This window comes from Enoplosus armatus, chromosome 5 (assembly GCF_043641665.1).
Source record: "Enoplosus armatus isolate fEnoArm2 chromosome 5, fEnoArm2.hap1, whole genome shotgun sequence".
Lineage (NCBI taxonomy): Eukaryota > Metazoa > Chordata > Actinopteri > Centrarchiformes > Enoplosidae > Enoplosus > Enoplosus armatus.
This window is the reverse complement of record NC_092184.1, coordinates 8,733,781-8,757,727: the sequence shown is the minus strand read 5'-3', so window position 1 is coordinate 8,757,727 and position 23,947 is coordinate 8,733,781. Positions and strand designations below refer to the sequence as shown.

Genomic DNA, 23,947 nt, shown 5'->3' with positions numbered 1-23,947 from the left:
GGAAGAAGCAAGCTTCAAAGTTGTCAGAGCTACCTTCCAAGCCTAGAGACCATGCGTATTTTAATACTCAAAAAATAGATTTTCATTAAAACATTACTTTTAGGTGGTGCAACAAAGGCGAACTGCCTATGGGATGCCACTACAACAATTTTTGTGGAACCTGCTTCAATGCTTGCATAAAAGCGGTGGAGAAGATTTTACTGAAGGCAGATAAAATCTATCGCCTACTGGCCTGTGTACCCATTGTGCAGTTGCTGAAATTGGTTTATGTGTGTATCATCTCCTTTAGTGACTTATGTGACAGACATCCTTAAGACAATGCCACAAACACACATCATGTTATTCAGTCCATCAGATCACTAGAATATGCTTGTGAGCTATCACTTTTGTTTCTGTTGTTCGACATTAATACCTCAGTGTAGTTGACTGAAGACTTGTTGAGGTCCTGCTGGCATGTGGTAGTTTTAATGAGCGGAATAATGTATAAACTTGTCAAGTGAAAGGGATCGCCTGCGGTCGGATGGCCTTCTTGCTCTCCTTGAGAGGTGAGCTGCACTTTCAGGCTTATTCCTGCAGGCTTTGATGTGGTTGCACGGCGGAGGCCAGGTTTTGTTATGAGCTAAAATGAGAAGGATCTTTTGTTCTTTTGTAGAGCTTCAGTAGATTTCGTTGGCAGTGACAGTTGGCAGTTTTTGTTTTAAATGTACTATGACAGTTTTTGTGGGGTTTTTTTTTTCTTGAATATTCACTTTTAATTAGCATGGTATTAAAGATAGGACCTGTCTTTAGCAGATAACCCTGGTGCAGAGGCTCAGAGGTTGGATATCCATTAGTCATAACATCCAGACTTTGCTGCCTAGATTTGACAGGGACTCTATAGAACTTTTTAGTGGGTTGCCGGCTGCATAGGCACCAGAGTAGAAAAACAAAGAAGCTTGTTTGAGTTGGCCCTTGAGAGTCATTATGAAAACTTTAAAATCTGGGACTATTGGAGATCCAGTAGGTTGTCCACAGTTTCTGGTTTGACAGCAAGATATGACAATATACGCCAGCCGCCATCTTGAGATTGAAGAGGGCAGACTTCCACTGTTGTGTTCACAGTGAACGTCAGTCTTACGAGCTCACTTGGGGAAAATGAAAGTGAGCAGGAAATTTTTTTTTTCACAAGAACATTTCAGTGAGTGAGTGGCCTGTGTCGTTTTTGACAGCATCTAAGAGTCTCACAATCTTCTGTGTTTTCTCTTAGAAAGTAAGAAATAAAATATGTTTTGCCATTTTAGAAGTTGGATTCATTTATTAATTTGTTGTGTGGGTCTCCAAGAGAGTTTACTTGACATTTTTTTTGCTGATATTGATATTTTTAGACTTAGGTTGAAGTTGACTAAACCCACATGTTAAAATTGGACCTTTTTTTGCGAAAGACACAGTTCAGTGCTTTCCCCAGAATTATCATATGTCAAGTTGAAACAGAATGTAGATCCTCCTCTGACAAAAAATTAAATTAACATTCTGCTTAAAATTCTTTGAGAGTGCAAATGCCGAAAGAGAAACTTTTTAAAAATCAAGTTGATATATTGGCAAAGCCAGTGCATCAGGGTAACCTTTGTAATCACTTTTGTGCGGTGTGTGTGTGTTAGAGTGTGTACATTCATGAACGTGTGTGATAGGAGGTTAAACTCTCCCTTAAACTCTGACTCGTTGTCTATTAGCAGCATTGACAGCTTAGCCAGCACATTCTGTCTCTGCCCTCTGCCTGTAATAACCTGCCCTGTTATAGCCAGCCACGGCCCAGTATCAGAGTATATTGTTAGGTGATTGGAATTGGGCAAGCATGAAATGGAAGTCACGTTAATATTGATCCAAGTGTTTAACGGGGTGTTTTACCTCCGGGTGTCCTTGCTGTCTCATTTCAGGTGAGCAGCTTCTCTCCGAGCTGATTGCCCAGGGTGGAGATCTTTATACCTCTTTGCTGCAGCAGAGGCACCAGCCTTGTGATGTGATATTAACCTTCTCCAGCTTCATGATCAAATACATTAAACTGTGACAAACGACATTAGGGCATTTACTAACATGCAAATCTGGACATTTGAATGCAGCCTTTCAGTAAATACATGATATGTTAGGAAACGGTTATGTGGAGTACCTAACGTTCAGGTCCAGATGTGGGGATTATTAGACTCTGGCGTTAATGTTTCGATCGAGAGAAGATGGGGTTGTTCATAACGTCTGGCAGCACACTAGACACGCACTGCACATCCCAGGATATTGAAAAAAAAGATCACCCCAAGAGGAAGCGTCTGCACTGTATAAACTCCCCTGCATCAAAGTTATGTTTACTTTTACATTCTCAAAACACATACTCCTTTAAACGAATGGCTTGCATCACAGGAAGTATGAAGCTGTCATCCCCCCCCCCCTAATTTCATCTTTCAGTGCAGAGTAAATAAAAGTGAAGAGACAGAGGGCAGAATTTCATCGCCCTCGCGGTAATGTAATCCCATGGACTGAACTTTTTCTCTTCATGTGGAATGTGGAGCCCGTGGAGAGGGTGCGTAGGAGGGCAGGATCTGAAACAGAGTCTGGGAAACGGAAGAGATATATTTAAAACATTCTATAGAGCTCACGTTATGTGGATATTGGAATGACTGCACAAAACACTGATGTACATTGTAAGATAGTGTAGTAAATAAGCTATGGAACTGAGGCTTATACTAATGCATGTTATCTACAGAGATCTGACAGAATGAGACATGAAACAGAATAATTTCTGCAAAAGCTCCAGTTTAAGTTCTCATTCCAAGTCTTTGTTTAGAAAGAGGTCGAGATAGCTGTGTGTCTTCAGTTGTATCCAAAATGTTTCCTGTCACATCAATTGACAAACATTCAGTGATTTCTACAAGAGCCCCGCATTTGCCCTTTTCCAGCATTATCCAGATCTTGCTCTGCTGATCATACCACTTCATGAAAACCGCTCAAAATGAGCAACCTGAGGTATTTTATGTTTTATTTATAGTCTTGTTATTGAATTGCCCTAAATTTTAGTGAAATCGGCTATTTTTTCCTACTGAAGAGAAGTACCCATACATGTTAGTTGAACCTTAAGTGAAACATGATGTTGTGGATTTCTTTTTGAGCAGTGCCAGTGAAGTGTATGAGGCAGGGTGTATAATACACAGGAGACTCATGCTTGCTGGCTCTATTGAGGCTGTAAAAATGAAAGGCCAGTGCCACAAAACTCTCCAGTTTTCCAGTATATGAAACATGGACCCTTGGCAACAGTATTATAGTTGATTCAACAGTCAACAGTCTTTTAAAGGCCTTTCAACTCTTATCTATTCCATACTGAATAGTAAAACTACTGAACACTGAAATATTTCCAAAGTGGGAACCTATGTCTAAGATTATAAAGTTTATTTAGCTTGTTCACAAAAGAAAACATTTACTTGATTTCATCACTTGGTTGATCACTTGCATTGGTTTACACTTAAGAAAAACCCCTCATTGTGTTATATGATGGCACCAAATCCTGTTTCTACAGGAATCACATCACATTAAAGAAGTAAAGAGGCCATGTAATGCCGTCCATAAAAATGGCCAGATCCCTTTTTTCTGCTGGCTAACTTTAGTTTTGACATATGTCAGTGAAGGAGGTTTGTAAACTGGCTGGAACAGCACAGCACTTCAGCAACAACTGAAACTTAGTCATGTCAGTAACGTCTCTCTGACTCCAGGATGAAACTTAAAATCAGATTTATTTTGTCCTTGTATCAAGGCTCATCCCATGTGACTTGTCATGAAGATTACATTATAAAAGAAGTCCAAAATGTCACCCAACAGTACGTTTTTAACATTTTGTGTATTTTTTAGGAAAATTGTTCCTCAATAGGCAATCTGTAGATACCTTAGAAGGAGCTCAGTACCATTGATGCTTGTTGAACCCCAGTGATGAGTGCTCAGGGGCGTCCTCCATTGGTCACAGCTGGCAGGTCTTCATCAGCCTCCAGTGGGGTCACGAAAGCTCTGCAATGCACTTTACTGAGTGTAATTAGTGCACTCTGAAGCAGTTTCAACTCAGTGATTGAACAAGAGGACCCGTGAGACTGGTGATCGGTGGCTTCTCCTGGCACTGTTCCTGGAGAGCTTGAGAGTAGACATGAAATGAAACTGCTGGGATTTTTTTCAGAGACATTGAGAAGTCAATGCCACTGACTTTTGATTGACTGCTCACTTTGTAAGGTTAATTAGATTGATGGTAGTTGGTGTAGCATAATTATACAGTGACATAGCGTAGGCAACATTTATTCCTTTCTTTAATATTAATTTTATCAAGTGAATGTTGTTTGGAAATGCACATTTAATAGGATTTGAGAGAAAGATTTGACTCAATTTGCAGCTTCTCGAAACTGAAGCATACATCTATTGCTTGGTAGTTTTGTAAGTTTGTTTAATTTCAGTGCATAACAGTATTCTGAAGATCAGTCAAGTGCCCTATTGATCATTTGTGGAGGTGGATGAACCACAGTTGCATTCAAGGATGATAAAATATAAAGGTAGATGAAATCCTTCTCAGTTTCTCACACCATGAAATCAACTGAATGAAGAATGTTTTAATCCTTCAGTTGGTGATGATTGGATATGCACACTGTATCTACCCCAGCCTACACTTGTCTCTCGTTCTTTTTCATTTTAGGTCATTCATATGAGTTATAGCACATATTCAAGGGTCATTGTCTTTGTTTTGCCATTTAGCGGTCAAGGGTGAACACATGAAAACGTTTCTAATGAGTCTGCCTCGACACCCCTACACAGCAAATCCTTGAATAGTGACAAATGGCGACCCTTTTCACAGCCGCACTTTTAATGCAAGAATGTCTCTGAGTCAACGGGCTATCACTCATGACAAGATCACTTTTCACGTCAGCACATTTTCTCCTTTAATGTCATACCTCTTCATTTTATCGTTATTTATAACCATATTACTTTTTCTGTGAGAACCAAATTGCATTGTGGGTAAAGCTGATACTCCACCCTTCACAATTGCCCCTACCTCCCCCCACAACGGTTGATGCTGGTAATTTGCGTGTAGAAATCAGCATTGTTTATTTGGTCTACTCAACCCTGTACAGACTTGCCAATCAGAGCATCAGCCGGTCTGCTGAGCGTTCCCTCATTTGCTTGGAGCATAATGATGGTTTACAGAATTACAGTTTTAAGTTTCCCTCATTCTGCTTTGATCTCTGACCGCTGGCTGGCTTTTGCCTTTAACGTTACACAGAATTCATTTCCGAAACGCAGACTTCTTACCTCCCTCTGATGAAAGCACTTCAGATATGAGACAGAGCAGGAAGCAGACTTTTTTCTCAGTAGCAGTGTTGACAACAGTCAAATGTGACCTCTTCAAGACAAGGTACATGTTCCTCAGGGGAGGGAGAGGAGAATTAAGAACTGTGCTGAAAGGAAACATGTCAGACGGGTGTCAGCCACCTCCCATTTCTTGATATGTATTCTTCCTTTCATACACGCAAGTTTTTCCTCTGGTTATTTCCTACATTGGACTTCAGAAAGACAAATTCACGTTATGAGCAGCCGTGTGGCAGGCAGATGTTGGAGATGGGCTGATTTAAGCTGATAAATGTGTTGTGAGACCTCTTTGTTTTGCAGGATGTATGAACACATCTTTTTCAATGAGCGTGCTCCACTATAGCCATATGATGAAATCCTGGTGTAAGCAGCCTCCTAATTGTGCTGTCTGTTCAGTCTCACTCTTGTCAAGTCTCCAAAAGCAGCAAATGATATCTCTAATCGACTACGAGCTCGAGATGTATCCTCCGACTCAGCTGTTGGTCTTTCAAGATACAGATAGTGTTTCATTGTTGACCTTGTCTAAAAATAAAAGCTGAAATACCTCTGATGTTCAACCAAGCAAAATGTATTCAGTGAACGAATGTGTACCCTGACATTCTCTCATATGCTATGGCAAGTACATTAGTGAGCATTTCATATCAGGTTCATTCTGCATATATTGTGTTTTTCAGGCAGAGATTCTCCATAGTTTATTTCTTTTTATAAATTTTACTAGATATTATGCTTTTTAATAGCCTATAAACACAAATTATTTAGTTTGATCTTGTGGATATGCACAAACTCGATTAGAATAAACCTGATGTCATGAATGTGGTTATGGCCTGGTGTGGTCACCAGGTGTGGTTGTATAATTTCCCCCCGGGGATCAATAATGTATTTCTGATTCTGATTATTTTGAGGTTTCTGTAATGTGTAAATGTGCGTAAATATGTTACTGAGCTACTTTTGGTAGTAATAATACATTTTTCCTGCTTTTCAAATGTAATCTGAAAATATTTCCATTTTCTCATACTTATATTTAGTTGCTGTCTCTGTGTGTGTGTGTGTGTGTGTGTGTGTGTGTGTGTTGGAGGGATGCAGGGGTCATCAATTACTTTTGCTTTATTTATTTCCTATATGTTGGCTCTTTACTGAAATGTACTATTTATTCTAAAACCTCTGTCAGCAGCTGGACCTTTTCATACTCTGTTGGCAGACAGACGGGATGGTACAGTATTGCTGAACAGAAATGTGTCGATGGAAACTGCAATAGTTAGTGGCAGAATAGGAAAGGTTGTTGGACTTTGCTTTCATCAGAGTGCAATATTTAGTGGTTTCTCATCTCCATATTTCTTTTGACAGGCACAGAGGAGGACGAGGTGGTCAAGTCTAAGAAGGTCTTCCGCAGCCAAACTGTGGCCAGCCAGAACCCAGAGACGGAGTTGATGCTGGAAGCAGACGATGATGCCGTCAGCCTGCTGCAGGAGAAGGAGATGGACAACCTGGGTGGTAAGTCAGCACACCAGCACCTCCATTAACCCCAAGTCAACATCACCTCTGCCGGAGCATCAGCGCGTGTCTTTTATCTGTCTTCTTCCTAATAGCTGGCATAGTTACAGAGTACATGATTAAAATCAGTGCATCAAATGAAGTATTTGGATCAATGTAGTAGCTTTTAACGGGCATTATTTTGCATTGGCGACAGTACAACTGAAAGGGGAAATTTGGAATTAGTATTATTTACTATTCAGAATATATCTATCTAATGTATTTGTAGTTTGAGTTTACAGGTTGCTTTCTGCAGTTCACCTTCAGTGTAGTTCTGAAGTCAAAGCCTTTGTCTCTTTGTTCTAATCTGGACATCTTTGCTTAGGTTTGACAGCTACATATTGTTTTGGTCTGATAAGTGTCCTTCTCTGTTTTGTTTTGGATCTCGTCAGCACGGTTCCTTCCTCGAGTGTTTATCTCCAGAGGCAAGTCTTCTAAAGTTAAACTAACACCGGAAAGATGATCAATCCAGATATGTCACAACTCATATTTCAGATTTCTCAAGAAATCCATGATTAAAGTTGATGTGAACCACTGCTTGCTAATGCTTAACTTGACAGTGGCCTTATTTAACCTGTCATCTGACCTAATAATCCACCCTCCAGGTTGAGTGACACCATTCAAAATCTGTTTGAATAAAATTAGTCATTGTGTTCAGTTCATGTTATTAAACTCATATTATACTTAAATACTAACAGAGCATTATTATGTAATGGAAAACCTGCTGTCCTGTAGGTATATTGGTGACACCTGATAACACAACACTAATTACATAATCTGGTGGTGGATAAAACATTATTAAACTACTACTATTAAACTACTTAGTGAAAATCCTATGTAAAAATCTTTCTGTTGCAACATTTCATTACTCTGAATCAACAATCGGCATAATAACACACACATAATCAAACACAAGTCAATAAATATTCTAACATAATCAATCAACAAATTATTTGATAGTTAGAAATTGTTTTAGTCAATCAAACTCTGTCTAAGTTTATTTTTCAAGTAAATCCATTCCATGGGAATTACAGCAATTAACTTTCCTCATTTCAAATGAATAAAATGGGTTAATTGCATATAATGTGTATTTTCCGTGTGGATGTGAGGACTTGGATGTTAAGGGAGAGCAGACAACAACTTAATTATTCTGCAGTCAAACTAACCCCACTTCTCCCCACAGTGAACAATCATTAAGTGCTTAATTGGCCCTTAACAGCTGAGGAAAGACAAATACAATATTAAATCTTTATTAATCTTTGATTTTAATTTTACCTGTGTGATTGTTATTATTTGTTTATTTTTATCCAGTATCTTAACCCAGCTTTAATACTTTGTCTGACACAATTCAGTCAATAGTGCAACTTACTGCCAAGGCGATGGTTGCCTAAAGATCCTGTAATATAACCGGCATCACACACTGTGTGGGAGCCAAACTATCAAGCCAACCCCTAGCTGCTTTTCAAGTAACTGCCATGGCTTTAAAAGGTAAGTTATCCAGAGTTCACAGGAGTTTTGATTGTAGATCAAGAATGCTGCACTGCGTACTCGTCAATAAAGCCAAATATTCACTTAACACCTCATGCAAATAATTGGTGGTTTAAATAAGCAGAGTCTGTTACTGATTTGATGCCTCAGTGATGCATGCCTTTAGTAGCATATGAAGTAATACTCAACCTTGGCAACCTTCATCAATTCTAAAAACATACCTTATATTCCAGTGACACATCTGGTCCATTGTTACAGACTGTTGTTGTCACTGGATGCTGATTTTGGAGTATTGGCTACTTCAGATGATGTAAAGGAACAATCACTGCTTCAATACTGTACATACAGTTTAGCTCTTAGCCTGACACAAAAAAATGATTTTCCTATTTTCAGAGAATTTACTGATACTAGCTGGATTGTCCTCAAAAATAACTGAACAGGAAAATTGGACGGTGTTCTCTGTAATAGAATTGCAATAATAATCTAATGTTTGACTTTGTTACTAAGTTCTGCAAGTTATATTATTCCCAGTCAACAAAGCAACTTGGTGCTTTAAATTGTGTTTTAACAGAAGTGTCACAGGTTTGATTGCATAATCCCTCCAGTTGACATCTGTAATGTTACCAAAATGTCTTTACTAAATCTGTAGGGTCTGGGCTGCCACTGAAACACATGTTAACAGTAACAAATAGGAAGCCATGTATTTAATTGAGTCATTCCAGGTACAAATTGTGATAGAAATTGTATGGAAAAAATGCCCTGAGACTCCCAGACATTAAATAATAACTTCAGTTTCAGAGCCCTGTACACATTACCTAGTTATCATGGCTTAGTATATGAGGCTCAGGCTGAACCAGGGCACTGCTGAGCAGTGAAATCCCCTCTTAAGATCCAACAGATGAATCTCAGAGGAGGAGGCTAACCCCTCCTCTTTGTCCCAGGGCCAGCAGGCAGCCAAACACTCCATGTCTGTCAGATGAACCCTGCACTGCCCAATCAAAAGAGCAAGGCAAGGGCTACGATACAATGAGAATGTAATCTCCTGAGAAAACTAATAATGGCCTTCCGCAAAACAGAAATGCTGAGATTTAATATTTGTGATGTTTGTGATATCATGTTTGTACCAATAGGGGGGCTCCCTCACTCAAAACATTTGGGTAATGTTTTTACCAGGATACACTGTCTGTGTTTGGCCTGCATCTAATCTCAGGCATGAACAGCCTTAATGAGAGATCTGGGACAAGATCCTTGTCAACAACAGTGTTCCTCCTGCCAGCCGTTGGGTCAGTGCCTGCTGCTGCCGCCAAAGGGGCGGCGCCTGTATTCAAAGGCCCAGGCAGTTGTGGTTACTGAACCTATGATTAGTTTTGCTCCCCCACAAACATTGGAAATGCTGTCTGTGCTTGCACTGGCATTAAATGAGCCTTTTTGTATGCACATATTGTAACCAAAATCGGGTAAAATAGAACTTAAGATGAGCATGTGAGAGGAAAGAAGAGAGGAGTCTGAGCCTCACAAGGCATTTCTCATGTCAAGCAAGAGTCGGTAGATTTGACTGCTCTGCTGGCATACTGGAACTGTGTTAGTACACCCCGAAGTGTGGTTTAGCAGCCACAACCATTTTGTTCTGCCCTAATTTAGCCTTTCTGTATCCATTTTAGTCCCCATTCATAATACTGATCCCTTGAGTGGTGACATGTTTATAAAAGAGTAAAACCAGCACAACATTTCTGAATGTGTAATCTGAGAAAAAAAAGTGAGAGGAAGACAGGGGTGTTATTCCGCTATTTGCATAACCAAGTTTCCCAAACAATATGGGTGACATCAAAAAGAAAATATGCAAACAACACTGGAAATTTCAATTATTTATATTAAATATTTAAGTATTTCTCTGCCTATTTTAATTTAATAATTGTATGCTGCAGCCTTATTAAATAGTCCATAGTACAATATATAAGCTTTTACATGTAAATGTTATATGTTGAAAAGTAAATGAATGCTTTGAAAACAGTGGAATAAATGACCAATGCTTCAGTGACTCAAATGAACAACAAGGCACTGTGCCTCAGATACTCAGCATACAGTAGATTATAATGGCCGTGCATGCGTGTATCTGTGTGTATGTGTGTATCAACATGTACATGTTTGCAAGTGAACGATAGTGCTCAGGTGTGCAAGTAACCCACTCCCACTTGTATTTCTCTCATGATGTAGAATATAAAAGCAATCTGCCTTTTCAAACACTGCAGTCTAGCGGATGGATTGTGAATAATAATATACCCATCTTCTCAGCAGTTCTCCCAAACTCCCACCACCAAAATGTCATTAAATTGTCATTTGACAAATATTTGCATTTTCATGAAAAGAAAGATCCAACAGCTGGGTATTCCAAGCTTTAGCTTATATACACCACTCATCCTGTGTAACTTGCCCTTAATTTCATTATTCTCCTGTAAACATTTTAATGCCATACAGCCTAATTATGGAAGGATCCCTGAGGGGATTACTGCCTAATCCTCTTCCTCCCCATGAGCAATGGATGCTGTGGCTTAATGCCTCAGGCTCTTGTCTTTCTCTCTGTGTAGCCCTTTGGGCCAATGCATCAACCCTAAAAGTGTTATTTTTAGTAAGAGGACATAAAGACAATCTCCTTTTATTGTAGCTGAAACACTTTATGCCACAAAGGGTTAGAAATAATAACAATGATAGTTTTACATAAATAGGCCTACTTTCACTTCGTAATGGCGTGAAAGTGAATATTTTGTACTTCTTAAATGTTCTCTTCTTTTTTTAAATACACTAAACGTTATCTAAAATGCCGAATAGGCTGAGGTTACTGCAAGTGTTTACTCTTCACTTGAAGCTTGTAAGCACCGTGTAGCGCCGGGGCTGATAGCATCAGCAGATAGGATCACCGTTAATGGACCCGAGCAACGCTGAGAAAAAACCCAGGGAGGGCGGTTTGACTGTGCAGCCTGCAAGAGCGATGAAGGGGCGCTCTGGGAGTTGAGACCGAAATCCACTTGTATTCCTGTAATACTATCGGCCATAATTGGCTGAGGAACGCAGATTAAGATTGATGAGACATTAAAGTGGCTCTTTGGAGTTTAAGGGATCGATAAATATCCTGATTTCGAGAGCTTTCGTTTGAGAGCAGACAAATCACTGTAACGGTGCTCCACAGCGACACTGATCTGAGAACATGGAGGATGAAGCAGAGGAAGAGAGGGAGGGAGGAGACTGAAATAAAGATGTGATCACTATCAGCTGGCGGGGTCACAAACCCACCTTCAATTCTGGACAATTATTTGGACTTGAGAACAAGCTTGTAGTTTTATTGTTTTCCTGCATGTGTAAATGTATACGAGGGTGTATTGTAGAATAAAAGAGCAGTTTTTTTTGTCGGAGTCCACTTATAGGCTGCCCCTTTTTAAAGCAGCTCTGAATATCACGGATGTAAATGAATATTTTACACATGTACTGCAGATACGACCATGTGAGCTAAATAAGGAATAGTTTATTTTATTTAACTTCATGAAAACCTTTTTTTCTTAATAGTGGTGTTTGTATGCTTTATGATCCGATCAGATCATAAAACCCTTTATGTTATCAGCATCACTGGTTTACAAACAGCTACAAATAGGTACTTTGTTTAGATGACACCTCTGGCCTGATGAATCTACTGTTCTATGCGCATATATGGACTTGTGCAATGCAAAGACAGAAAAGCGTTCAAACGCCTTTGTTTTGTGGCGCGATAAATAATAAAGGCTACAAAAATGAAGACTTTTCGTGGAGCTGTCATAATGCGTAATATTTGGCTGAACTACAAGTATTATTTTTAATAATTCCCTATTGTAATAAGCGCAGGGTGTATGAGCACGTATCTCGTATAGTTTGACGCAAACAGGCCGCTGGCATGATGGCCTCTCCTGTAATCGCAACGATCAGTTTTACGGAATTGACCTCAGCCTCGCTTTATTCAACATAAATGTCATCTTTGTTTTGCACGTTACTGATTCTGCACGTGGGTGCCCCCTCTGCAGGCCCAGTGGTCCTGAGCAGCCCGGCCCAGCTTGTTGCCCCTGTCCTGGTGGCCCGGGGGACTCTGTCCATCACCACCACTGAAATCTACTTCGAGGTGGACGAGGATGACCCTGCCTTCAAAAGGGTCGACTCAAAGGTAAGTAACCTGCAAGCAAGTGTGCAGCCCAAGTTTAAAGCGGGCAGTTTGGCTTTCGACATGTTTCACAGTTGATTTTTTTCCCCATTGTAACTGACCGAGAGGTATTAAATATTCACTATATTTTAAATACACAACTGTTGGTAGGCCTATATAAAGAAAAAGCGCGGATCTGCACAGGAGATGTTTTCAGAGAGGTGCGCTGCGCTTCTGCCTTCTTGCTCTGTCTCATTTTAATGACGTTTTGTGTCCAGAACTTTGTTGTAAATCACAAATGATTTCCATTGTGTGTGTTTCAATTTGCTGCATTATTTATGCATTTCAAAAAAAATCATATGATGACCATTAAGGCCTACTCGTCGTGCAGGCTCAACCATCAAACAGTGGTGACAGTTTCCACCAAGTGATGCCAAGTTAACTGGTTCTAATGTTGGGAAAAAATACTAGCGAATTTCTTCACACGGGGTTGTCGTTTAAAACATCCAAACTGTTTAAAATGTTGTGCTTGAAAATTATCCCTTCCTTATTTTTCCTTTTAAGGTGTCAAACTCATGTAGAGCACCTACAAGAGCCAGAAAAAGATTCCACTATATTGTTATTGCATGGCAATAGGCCTAGTCTACTTCACTGCTGTCAAAAACACATTTAATAAAACCATAATGGGACACAAATATAAAACAGCTCGTTTTATTAGCTCTTTAAATTAGATCAGAGACAGAAATTAAAAAATCAGATCACAGATGTTATAATCCAGTGTATTTCAAGTGCATTTTTTTTTTCAATTAAACTGTAATATATATATATACTATATATATGTTATCATTTTCATTTTTTATCATGTAGGCCTAAGCATGGTAGAGGAAAACAACAACCAAATGTTCGAGTACTTTAAATAATAATTCAAGTAAATTGATGGAATGTTTTCAATGTAACAAATGTCGTACGCCTACCATCAAAATGTAAACTTTCAAAAATTAGACAATGTCCATTGAAACAGAATCAGACTACCACTGATGCAAGTATAAATTAATAACGTTTCTACCAGATAAAGAAAAAGTTCAGAAGTAGATTTAAACAGGTGGATCCTATTTACGTGTCACAGAACAACATTCACAATTTCAGACCACTTGAATCACAATCTATGAATGTATTTACAGTATAAAATGTACAGATGTGTGTTTTTATTTTTTCTCTCCAAAGTTTGTCACGGGGCTTTATTTTAAAGCATTTAAGAAAATGTAGGATTTAGGCAACCGTGTGGCACGGAGAGAAAAGAAGCCACTGTTGAGGTGGCCTCCTGGATTAATGGTAGCCAATAATTTAAACGTGCTCCTAAATATTGACACCGCCAAAAGGTGCACGGGGATAATGGCAAACTAAACTGTCATAAAAATCATATTGAAACAGGCTTGGCCAAAACATATTCAACAACAGAGGACAGTCACATTTCACAAGACTTGGTTGGCAATATTTTTTCCTGTCCATTTATGAGCTCGTTAGGCCTCTTTACCACAATTTTTAAGACGAGGTGAACTAACATATTTTTACCTCAGAGTTTCTCCAAGCTTTTGGGGTTGGTCAGTATTTCTCTCGCCAGTCGCCAAGTCTGTTTGGCTGCGTTCTCTAGAGCAGAGTGAGGTTTTCCTTGAAACAGGTCTAAATTGGGCAGGAAATAATGCGGGCACCTTCTGCACTGCAAACACGAAATAAGCTGCAATAGTATCCCGTTCAGGCGGTCGCCGAGGCAGTTCTCGTCCCAGTCCGACTCCCTGGGATGCTTCTCACACTCGTAGGAAACCAAAGTTTTCATGTGGTAGTTGTTCAGCGGTTGTCCGGGCAGTTCGAGGTGACGGTCGCGTAAGGCTTTGAGGACTGACAAGCATTTCTTCCTGCATCCACCTAGGATGAGCCGGTTCTCGGCCTCGGCGAACTGCAAGACCCAGGCGTCGCTCTCTGCAGAGCTCTGCTTGCCGTTCAGGGAGTAGCACTCTTTGGATAAAAGATTGAAACCTTCCGCTTTGACTTCTGCTACTCGGTTAGGTCCCGGCCAGGGGATGTGAGGGAGAGGCCAGTGCGCAGCGCTTCGTGGCCAGATCCCAGTGCACTTGAAAGCCGGCGTGATTTGCACCACATATCTGTCTCTAATGCGCAACTTCACCTCACTTGTGTCAGCGACCATTTTGACAACATCTCTGTAGCTGCATTTATCCACTGCCTGCGCCACCAGTGTCTGAAATCTCGACCGGATCTTGCGCGCCGAGAGGTAACCGGAGGCTGTGATGAATTCAACCCAGAGAGACATGCTTCTCTTGCGGCCGTCGCTGAGCTTGAGCACGGCGCAGCCCGGGAGAGACCCGTCATCCACAAAGTTGAACACTCCCATCTGATTCAGATAGAGTACAACCTCGAACTCGGTGGGTGAAATGACCTCCAGTCCCTCGAAACGATTATCCATCTCGCTGAGGGAACTGATGAAGCGGGGCTCCTGCACCTCGACCTCCTTGAGGACATCCGATACCACCTTGCACACCTCCCGGATGGTCTTGGAGATGGCTGCTTTTCGAGACTGACATTTCTCGTTGTAGTATTTGTTTAGGTGATACACCAATTTTGCCTGGGCGGCTATCATATTAGGGCAGAGATCCGGGTTATACACCGGAGTCTCGCAATAAGCCGAGGGATCCAACGCGGCTGTTTGTACGGGAGCCAATTTTAGAGAAAAAGAAAGCTATTTAAAAAGAAAAAAAATGTCTATTTATAAGACAACTATTCAAAGCTGTGCTCAGAGCACATGCGTAAAAATCATATCATAACATTCACAGCCGTTGTGCCGTAAACTGCATTGAAGTGCTCGAAGCAAGACCTTGAATTGATCAGGATGACCTGATTAAAAGTCCATTTCAAACTTGTGAGGTTCGGTGGCTGGAAAAAATACCTTCCTCTGATCACTGTGCCAGTTAAGAGTCCGCGTAATTGCGCAGAGCTGAGTGTGCCCTCCTGACGCAGACGCCCGGTGTTGCTGTGTTTTACAACAGGGAGACACACACACTCTTTATTATAAGGGAGGAGTTGAAACCTAGATGTCCAATCGCTGTCTGATGCGTCACGCTTCCCAGTTTATCGAAAACAAATTCATCCCCGGGTGTTATATACAAGTAAAAAGTACAGGTAGTAGTAGTACATCGAGGAGCGGAAGTACACCTACGCATTTGGAGAGAAGAAAAAAACAACAACATTTTAACTGCGTTACGTTGCTTTTTCTTGGACTCTATCTGCTGCTTTTTTAGTCAGCTATATTGAATCATGTATGAAACAGTAGGTGGATTTAGAATTGTTAAAGTATTTGTCTTTCGGATAATAAAACATTTAAATTTGCCATATTATTTCAGTCTTTTTCTCCAGTGGACCGGATCTAATTCCTTCTATAAACCACATCAGATAAATTGAAATTAGAATGGAGTAATTAAGAGATTTTGTTACGCAAAATATTATTGTATTTTATAAATGTGGTTTGGCTTATTTGTGTGTTTTGTTTTTGAAGCCACATAATAATAATATAATCACGAATTAGTTTATTAATTAGACCTTTCCGGGTTAGTTAAAATAACTGAGCAGTCTGGTGAGGTACCGGGCTTTATTCTGAAAGATGAAAAAGTTATTGCGCCGTTTATATTTAGCAATGGGATTATATTAGACACATTAATGATCGTGGCTGTGATGCATGAGAGAGTTTATATCTCGAGCTTGTGTGTCACCATGCAGATCGAGAAGGCGTATTTGTTTTGCTCTTTTACTTTGCGGGAACAGCTTTGTGCAACAATTCGACGCGCCACTGTTTTTCAGTCATTTAATTAAGAATATTTTTAAGAATATAAAAATGTAACAGTTGTGATCTTGACATACATTTCTTTCTTACTTTGCTCAAAAATGAAAATATATGTATTAACCTATTTACTAAACTATAGCCTATATTGCAATGTTTTATTGTGTCCATCTGCCAAACGAAAGAAGAGTGTGTAAAAGAGTGAATTTGTCGGTCTGTGCCTTTATAATTTTTATTTTATATTGAAAACGCTTGTAATGTTTTGTTATTGTTATTGTTTTCATAAATGTCAGTAATCCAAATTAATGATTAAAATGAACAGAATAATAAATATGGGCATTCTACAACCTGTTATTGGTAATGATAAATATATTTTACTTATTTTTTTGAGATAATAATAGCAGCATCAAAACAATAATAACATAAAATTCATAGTTTGCATGTACAAAAAAAAGAAAACTGAATAAAGTTTTAAACATTAGTTGCTAATAATTCTTACAATTAAAATTGACATGGTTTACCATTTTGTGTAAAGTCCCATGATGTATTAATGTGTTGTTGTTAGGCTATGCTGGTCTGATACACACAATAAAGAGATCCTGCATCCACACTAAACCCTCTCTGGCTCTCATCATTGCGCTGGCACTCCATCTCAGAAGGTACAGTGCATGCTTTGAAGAGGACTTCAAAAAGATAATGCTGCACGGATCAGATAAGAAACACAAAGGCATTTACACTCATCTCTGCTCTAGTCAGAACTGCATAAGACCAGACATTATGAGGGCAAACCTCTGCACGTCAGCTCTGACTCCCACTACATGGATGCGGCTGAGCAGGAGGTGGCGTGTGCGAGAAGGACCCTGATAGATAGGTGACTCCCATTATCATCACAGCCTGTCATGGACACCCTGCCAGTAGCTTCTTGGCAAGCCCCGATGATAATTTCACACTGTTACCAGGCAGAAATTACAGATATGGAGTAGTATCTTTTTTTTCATCATAAATCTAATTGTGGGACATGAAAGCGCTCTATATAAAGGTTAATCCTGAAATGAGATAAAAAGATTAGGCCTATATTCTAGTTCTTATCACATTTAGGTCTGATACAATTTCACAACCAAATGTATGTTCTCACTGACATATTTCTGGGGGATATGGAGGACATTAAAGAGGGGTTTCATGTGGTGAGAGGTAGCTAAAAGCCTCTTCCCCTCTCTGGCTTTGATAGTCTTCTCTCTCACTCCCTCTCACTGTCTGTGGCCCAGCAGGTACTTGTCTTTTATTGAAACCAGACTAGCCTCACTTTCCAGACTATCTTGCTCCAAGTCAGATACCTCAGAATCCAGTTGCACTTCTTGAGTTTGTGCTCCAGCCTTTTGCCATCCGTATGCGTGATAGAACGGGGGATTTTCATTGAGATTATCACCTCTTAATCTAAAGCATGTGGCTGCACAGATCTCACAGTAACTCAACCTGCTCTGCAGTCCCAAGACTCCAGCAGTTGTCAGGTCTAGCCTAAGACAATCCAATCTTCGTTCCCATATCTTTACCCTTACAACATTGCAAGCTTTGTTGCTTCATTCGCCATCCCGCCAGGCTATTGGAGGCCCTCCAGTGTGATATATGGGGCTGTGAATCCAGCATAGGCCTATTTCTGACCCAGCAAAATGCATGTACGATTGTGTAAATCAATACAATGACTTCTACTTCCCCTAATTTTGCACAAGCATGTGACCCTGTTTTGAAGGCCTCTTTGTTTCCAGAGCATGCCTCTACACTTATTCATTTTTTTTCTTCTCCATTTTTCTTTTTGCTTTCTTCTAGTAAGACTGATCGTCCTGTTAACATGGTCGGGCACAAGGTCAATGGTGCTTGTCTGATGGCTGAAATTGCCCTTTGATGACACCACTCGTGCTTTGAGTGACTTGAAATGATATTCTACTGATTGTAGCCGAAGTCATTAAACGTATGTTGTTTTATTTTATATTTCATGCTTGAGGCTTTATGCAGTATTTATACACATGCATTATATATATGTAATAAACTAACACATGTGTTCATATACAAATAAGAATAATCTGTGTAAAAACATGATTATTTTTATTATGTGTACCAAACACTATGTAGCCGCAAGCATTTAATATCAAAGAATAATACTATTTTGAAAAAGTGAGTCTCCAGGGGGGAAATTAAAAATCAATGCTCTAAAAAGATGAATGTTTATTGGCCAATTTGACCAACACAGTCCTCTGTGGCTCTGGCTTTAACAATATTTATAAACAAAAGGTTTTACAGTTTAATATTTATGCATGCTGTCTTTAAGTTTCAATTTTTTGTATTCCGTCTTGACTAAATAAAAAATAGTCAGTGCCATTATATAAGTATAGCATTTAGCTGATTTTAAGCTGGATCAAGACCTTTATGACCAGCAATCTTCTGACTGGCATCATAATTATGGATGATGTTTTATTATTTTGATAATCCTATTACACAAGAACAAATGAGGTCTGCGTATATGTGTTTTCATTACATTTCTGGGGTCATTTAGTTTTGAAAAAGAGAATCTCAAGCCATATCTCATACAAAGGGAGTTTACCAGCTAGCTCCCAAGCTAATATGCAGATTAGTCAAAGTGGACTTAATAGGATGACATATTTCTATATAAATCAGATTAAAAGCAGTGACACTTCAGAGAAGTGACATCAACACTGGCTCTCAAACTGTGAGAAATAATATAGTTTAATCTCATGGGATAGCCACTCACGTTGACACATTTTCTATAATTTTATTTGTCACAAAATGAAATTGTCATTGGGATTTTTAATAACGCAACATTATTATTCCAAGCAATATGGTGTCTCTGTAGGAGGCCAGTTAATTTTTGGGCCCGGAGCCTCACTGAGGACCCCCTTTGGATTGTGTCCATTCATTTGTTTTATTCTCTGCTGTGTATTAGCAGCCTCCTTTGGAGAAGTCAGGAGGCTGGACCACATAGCCAGAGGCTCGCAGATACCCGCTAGTAATCAACTCAACAGGCTCTGTTCACTACGAACCATACTCACAGCATATACACTCACAGAAAACACCAAACTTAACAGCATGATGCAAATGTTGAGAAAACAGAGAGGTGGAGAAAAGTGTAAATTATGAAACTTAATTGATTGTCTCAGCTTCATTTGGCCCTTCACCCCTCCCCTCTGCAATATGGTACGCTTGTCAGCCTTCGTGATAAATTACATGCATGTATTTGCATGAATTTAGCATGAATACAATTCAGTTTTGTTTGCCAAAATAACGATCCAGAAAATGTCTGGTTTGCTTCACAAAAGGAAAATACAAATTGTGTTCAGTGCACTTTTTTCCTGCCCAGGTTATGCAGCTGGCAGTTGAGTGCAGTGAAAGTGCTGGTGTAGTGCTTTCCACTTGCTTTATTAGCACACAGTTTAGCGTTGTATTTTGTTGTACATGACAATGCTAAACATTGGGTGTGTTGGAGACTGGATCCAGATTGTGGCTGGTTTATTATTATTACTTATTCAGCATGTTCTGTCCTGTTGTTTTCTACAAATTGGTAGTGCTTAGATTCTTCTCAAAGAATCGACTAGTATACTTGTAAACTTGCAGTTCTTTTTCATTTTCTTTTATTCATCAAGGAAAACTACGCCTAACTTCCATCGTGTCTGTTGTAAAAGGCAACCATTCAGCAGCAGCAGCAGTGTGATTAATCTTAATGTCTGCGAGATGTCTACCATCTAAAGGTGGGCGCTGTAATCATCTGCCCACTGACCCCGTGATGCTCATCTGCAGTCCTCTCTGCAGCCCTTGTGTCTCATAAGTAATTTCAAATCTCAGATTAACAGAACACAGTTCTCTCCCACGTGTCATGTGACATAAGAGTAGGAGTACATTGAAGCACAAAACAAAGGGAATGGAAGAATTGGTGGCATATTGTAGGTTTGGGGCAGTTGGTAATCAAATGCTGCTGGTGAGGGCTGTGATGAAATTAGGCAATGTTGCCTAAATAAGGGATGAAGGGTTCATAATTGCCAGTCCTAGAGATCTGAGGTGCCGGGTGCCAACTGTCAGAGCAGGGCTAATGATGACAAATGTCTCTCTATGCAGATTGCTACAGCAGCACGGGTGTGCAGCTGAGAAAGAACAAGAAAAGAAAAATGCAGAGGGCCTAATAAGAGAAAGCACATTAAATGACCTACATGGAAACAAACCTCCCTAACTGAAAGTGCTCAAGCTTGATGCTGTTTAAAGTCTCCTACAGTACCTGTGACTGAAATTAATAGTCATTAATCTCTGTGACTACGAAGAATCATTGCGATCTGCTGCTTCAACCGAAACAGTGAACAGAAGAATATAAACTACAATTAACTTACATTTGCTTGCAAGCTTGTCAAGATGATTTAACAATAAAAAATTGTCATGCTGGAAAAGTTAGCTCTATATTTAGCCAAACAATCCATCAACTCTGGAGAAGACGATGTGTAAGCATTGTCCTTGTGTGTAGATCAGCTTTTCTAAAGTTGATGCTTTGGTCATTAGTGTGCAAGATGGCAAAGTGTTGTAAAAAGAGAAATGGCCTGTTACTCTGTGGCTCACATACAAAATAACAGGCTGTTCCTGGTTAACATAGCTAAACTGTTGTTGGTTAACATGGCTTTAAAAAAGTTAAAGTTTTGTGTCTTAAAAGTGTGCTTGATTTTAACCACCTTTTGAAGCAGAGAGCCATAAATCTGATTTCACTTACTGTGACGTAAGGCTCACGCTAATAAAAGAGCAAACCCAGAGTGTTGCATGGCCAGATTTCCCCAATTTGTTGCATGAATGGCTTTTGAAAGGGGTCCCTCTTTGTACAAAGGGAGTCTCGTCTTTGTTTGGTTTCGCCCCATCTGTGTCATCTGGTGGTCTGTGCAAGAGGGTGGTGTCTCGGGGTGCTCCCCAGCGGCGATGCCAGTTGTTTTATGGACTCGGTGGAGTGGTGCTGGGAGTTCATAAGTTGGCTGGCCCATTGTGTGCTGAGCCCAGCTGACACGTGTGAATTGACTCCAGCATATTGACAGATCATTTCCATTAATGAATCGGAGGAGTCTGCCTTGTTTCACTCTGTGATTTATGCCCTTGCTTCATCATCCTCTGAGCTCAGGGTTAACTAACAACCCCCTGAATGACTCCACCACAAATTGCTGGATGAAGGGAGTTTGCTTTGTTCAGTAGTTTTATACATGGATGGATATACTTTAAGTGATATTCAAGCATTTCATATCTTATATATCAGGTCAAAGTGAAATTATCTATACAGTCCAAAATAACAAGTTTGTCTTAGAGAGTTTTACAATTTGTTCAACATACGACATCCTCTATCTTTAAACTCTCTTAGAATCATCTCAGAGTTTTATCTGATATTTACATCTAATGAAATAGCATCTTGGTTAAAATGTGAATCATTGTCATCTAGAGATTATTTTTGAACGCAATTCTGCACACTGAAACATTAAAACTGCCTGTGAGGAATAACTGGGTGATGTGCAATTGGTTATGAACAAGCCACCCTAGACAGCAAAGTTCACATTTATCAAAGAACAGTTTTCTGTTGGGCCTGTTTCTTGATTTGATATTGAGCTGCTTTTGTTTGGAACCGCTGGTGTCTCATCAGCTCGACCCTGATCCTCCATGGCGACCATCCAGGTTGTTCAAAGCAACCGCCACACACTGCTGATAGCGCTGGCCTCAGCCTGCCCTGTCACCCCCACCACTGCTGCCACATGGAAGGCACATTTGCTCGCCACCATTTTATGCCGCTGTCACCCTCCCCTCAAGAGCGAGGGGAAAGAGGGGAGGTGAAAAGGAAAGGAGGGAAAGAGGGAGGCTCACCCTGAGCGGATGCTAGACAAAGATGGCAGCAGAGACATTTTGTCTACTTTCATTAGTTCTGGTGGTGGTGAGCTGTGCTGAATATTAGCCTGTTACTGGCAAAGCCACACATTGTGGAGCACAGACGGAGAGCATGTCACAATCAAATCTACCCCACCTCATTTCCATCTTCCTCACTGAAAAAGTGGGACATATGGGGCAGGATGCCAATTGCTTATTTTATATGGTAATTAACATCCCTCAAACCGTGTTATGTGGTAGGTGTGTCTCAACCGTGACAAAGTTTATTTCTCAAATTTACATATATATTCCCAGTTGGTAAGATATTTTAAGATCCTAACAGACTACAAAGGCTTATGTGCTATATGTCAGAAGAAGTGAATGAACTTTGCTGCCCTTCACTCATAGTTCAGTGTAATAGTTTTGTTGTGACATTGTCACATTCAGCTAAACTCAGAACCATCCTAAATCAGTGCTGTCATTTCCATGAGTATCTACTATCTGGTATCTGTCAGCTTAAATTGGGACCCTACCTAAACCCATCCACTGTATGGATCTGTGTGTGTGAAGGAGTGAAGGACAGTTGGGTGTGTGATATGCTTATGATGAACTTGATTGTTAGATTGTTTGTTGTTGTTTGTGATCAGCAAGACACAATCATCCAAACCTCCTTTTTGGAGTTCTGCCAAAACACAGATGCTTCATCTGGTTTCCTATTGTCCAACCTCCATCTGATTCTTTTGTTTACCTAAATAACAACATTCACACAGCGAGTCCCTGATTGGTGCTAACCCCAGTGTGTGTGTGTGTGTGTGTGTGTGTGTGTGTGTGTGTGTGTGTGTGTGTGTGTGTGTGTGTGTGTGTGTGTGTGTTGAGATGTATCTGAATGTTGTTTTGTCCTGCTGGGCTTTCATCTGTTAGACTCATTATGGTAGTCATCTCACTGAGCTCTTGTTGGGAAGCTCAGGAGACGGGCTCCCCATGAAAGAGTCATGATGGACGAAGAAGTGCTGATGTGCAGGTTTCTGCCTCCAGGCTTTCACCTGCTCAGGAACAGCCCCAAGGCAAAAAGAAGCAGGCCTCTCCGACCAGCCAATGAAAGACTAAAGAGTGAAAGTCAGACTTTCTTACTGTAAACTGGGGGCTTGGATTTGATGGTACAACAGGAATAAAAAGTGAACTAATTACTAAGTGAATGTTCTGAATCTCTTTCTAATGATAAAAACAAACAAGTCAAAAAGGTGGATGAAAGCACCAAAAAATTGATAAAGTTGTGCCGTTCTACCTTGTTAAATTTCAAACGATTTTATTAGAGTGTCAATTCTGTGGTCTTGGCAGGGCTTGGGAGGTGTCTGAGCAGAGAGTGCGGCAGCAGGGTGAGAGCATGTCGGCTGTTGACACCATCTAACGAAGGGAGGATTAGGAGTTTACAGAGGCAGTAATATGATAGGTCAAAAAGAGGAGGCACTCCTCCACAGCACTTGGCTCTGTAATGAATGATTGACTGGAAAAGGAGAAGCTGCCACTCGCTGGCTGAGTGCTCATCTTGACGCCTGCCGCACCGCTCCACGGCTCCCCTTGATCACGTTTCGCTGCTCCCTTCTCATCTAAGGCACCAGTCTGCAGGGAAAAGCTGCTTTTCCCTCTTATTTTTCTCCCTAATTTACACATTTAAGACA

At 40.2% G+C, this 23,947-nt stretch overlaps 2 protein-coding genes across 5 annotated transcripts in view; one reads left to right on the top strand and one right to left on the bottom strand.

The window, feature by feature from the left end:
• Positions 1-23,947, top strand: part of nbeab (neurobeachin b) — a 188,961-nt gene that overhangs the window by 121,150 nt on the left and 43,864 nt on the right. For 3 of the 4 annotated variants that reach the window (XM_070906390.1, XM_070906393.1, XM_070906392.1), the window contains 2 exons: positions 6,706-6,852; positions 12,426-12,562. In XM_070906390.1, the coding sequence (XP_070762491.1) occupies positions 6,706-6,852; positions 12,426-12,562 (284 nt within the window). Of the gene's footprint in view, positions 1-6,705; positions 6,853-7,283; positions 7,317-12,425; positions 12,563-23,947 lie in introns of all 4 variants that reach the window. The other variant, XM_070906391.1, reaches the window with a different exon arrangement.
• Positions 14,112-15,191, bottom strand: mab21l1 (mab-21-like 1). Its single transcript, XM_070906463.1, has one exon. The coding sequence runs from the start codon at positions 15,189-15,191 to the stop codon at positions 14,112-14,114; it is 1,080 nt and encodes a 359-aa protein (XP_070762564.1).

What these genes read in the sequence shown, in the direction of transcription:
- mab21l1 (XM_070906463.1), bottom strand. Translation starts at nt 15,191, where the DNA reads ATGATAGCCGCCCAGGCAAAATTGGTGTATCACCTAAACAAATACTAC.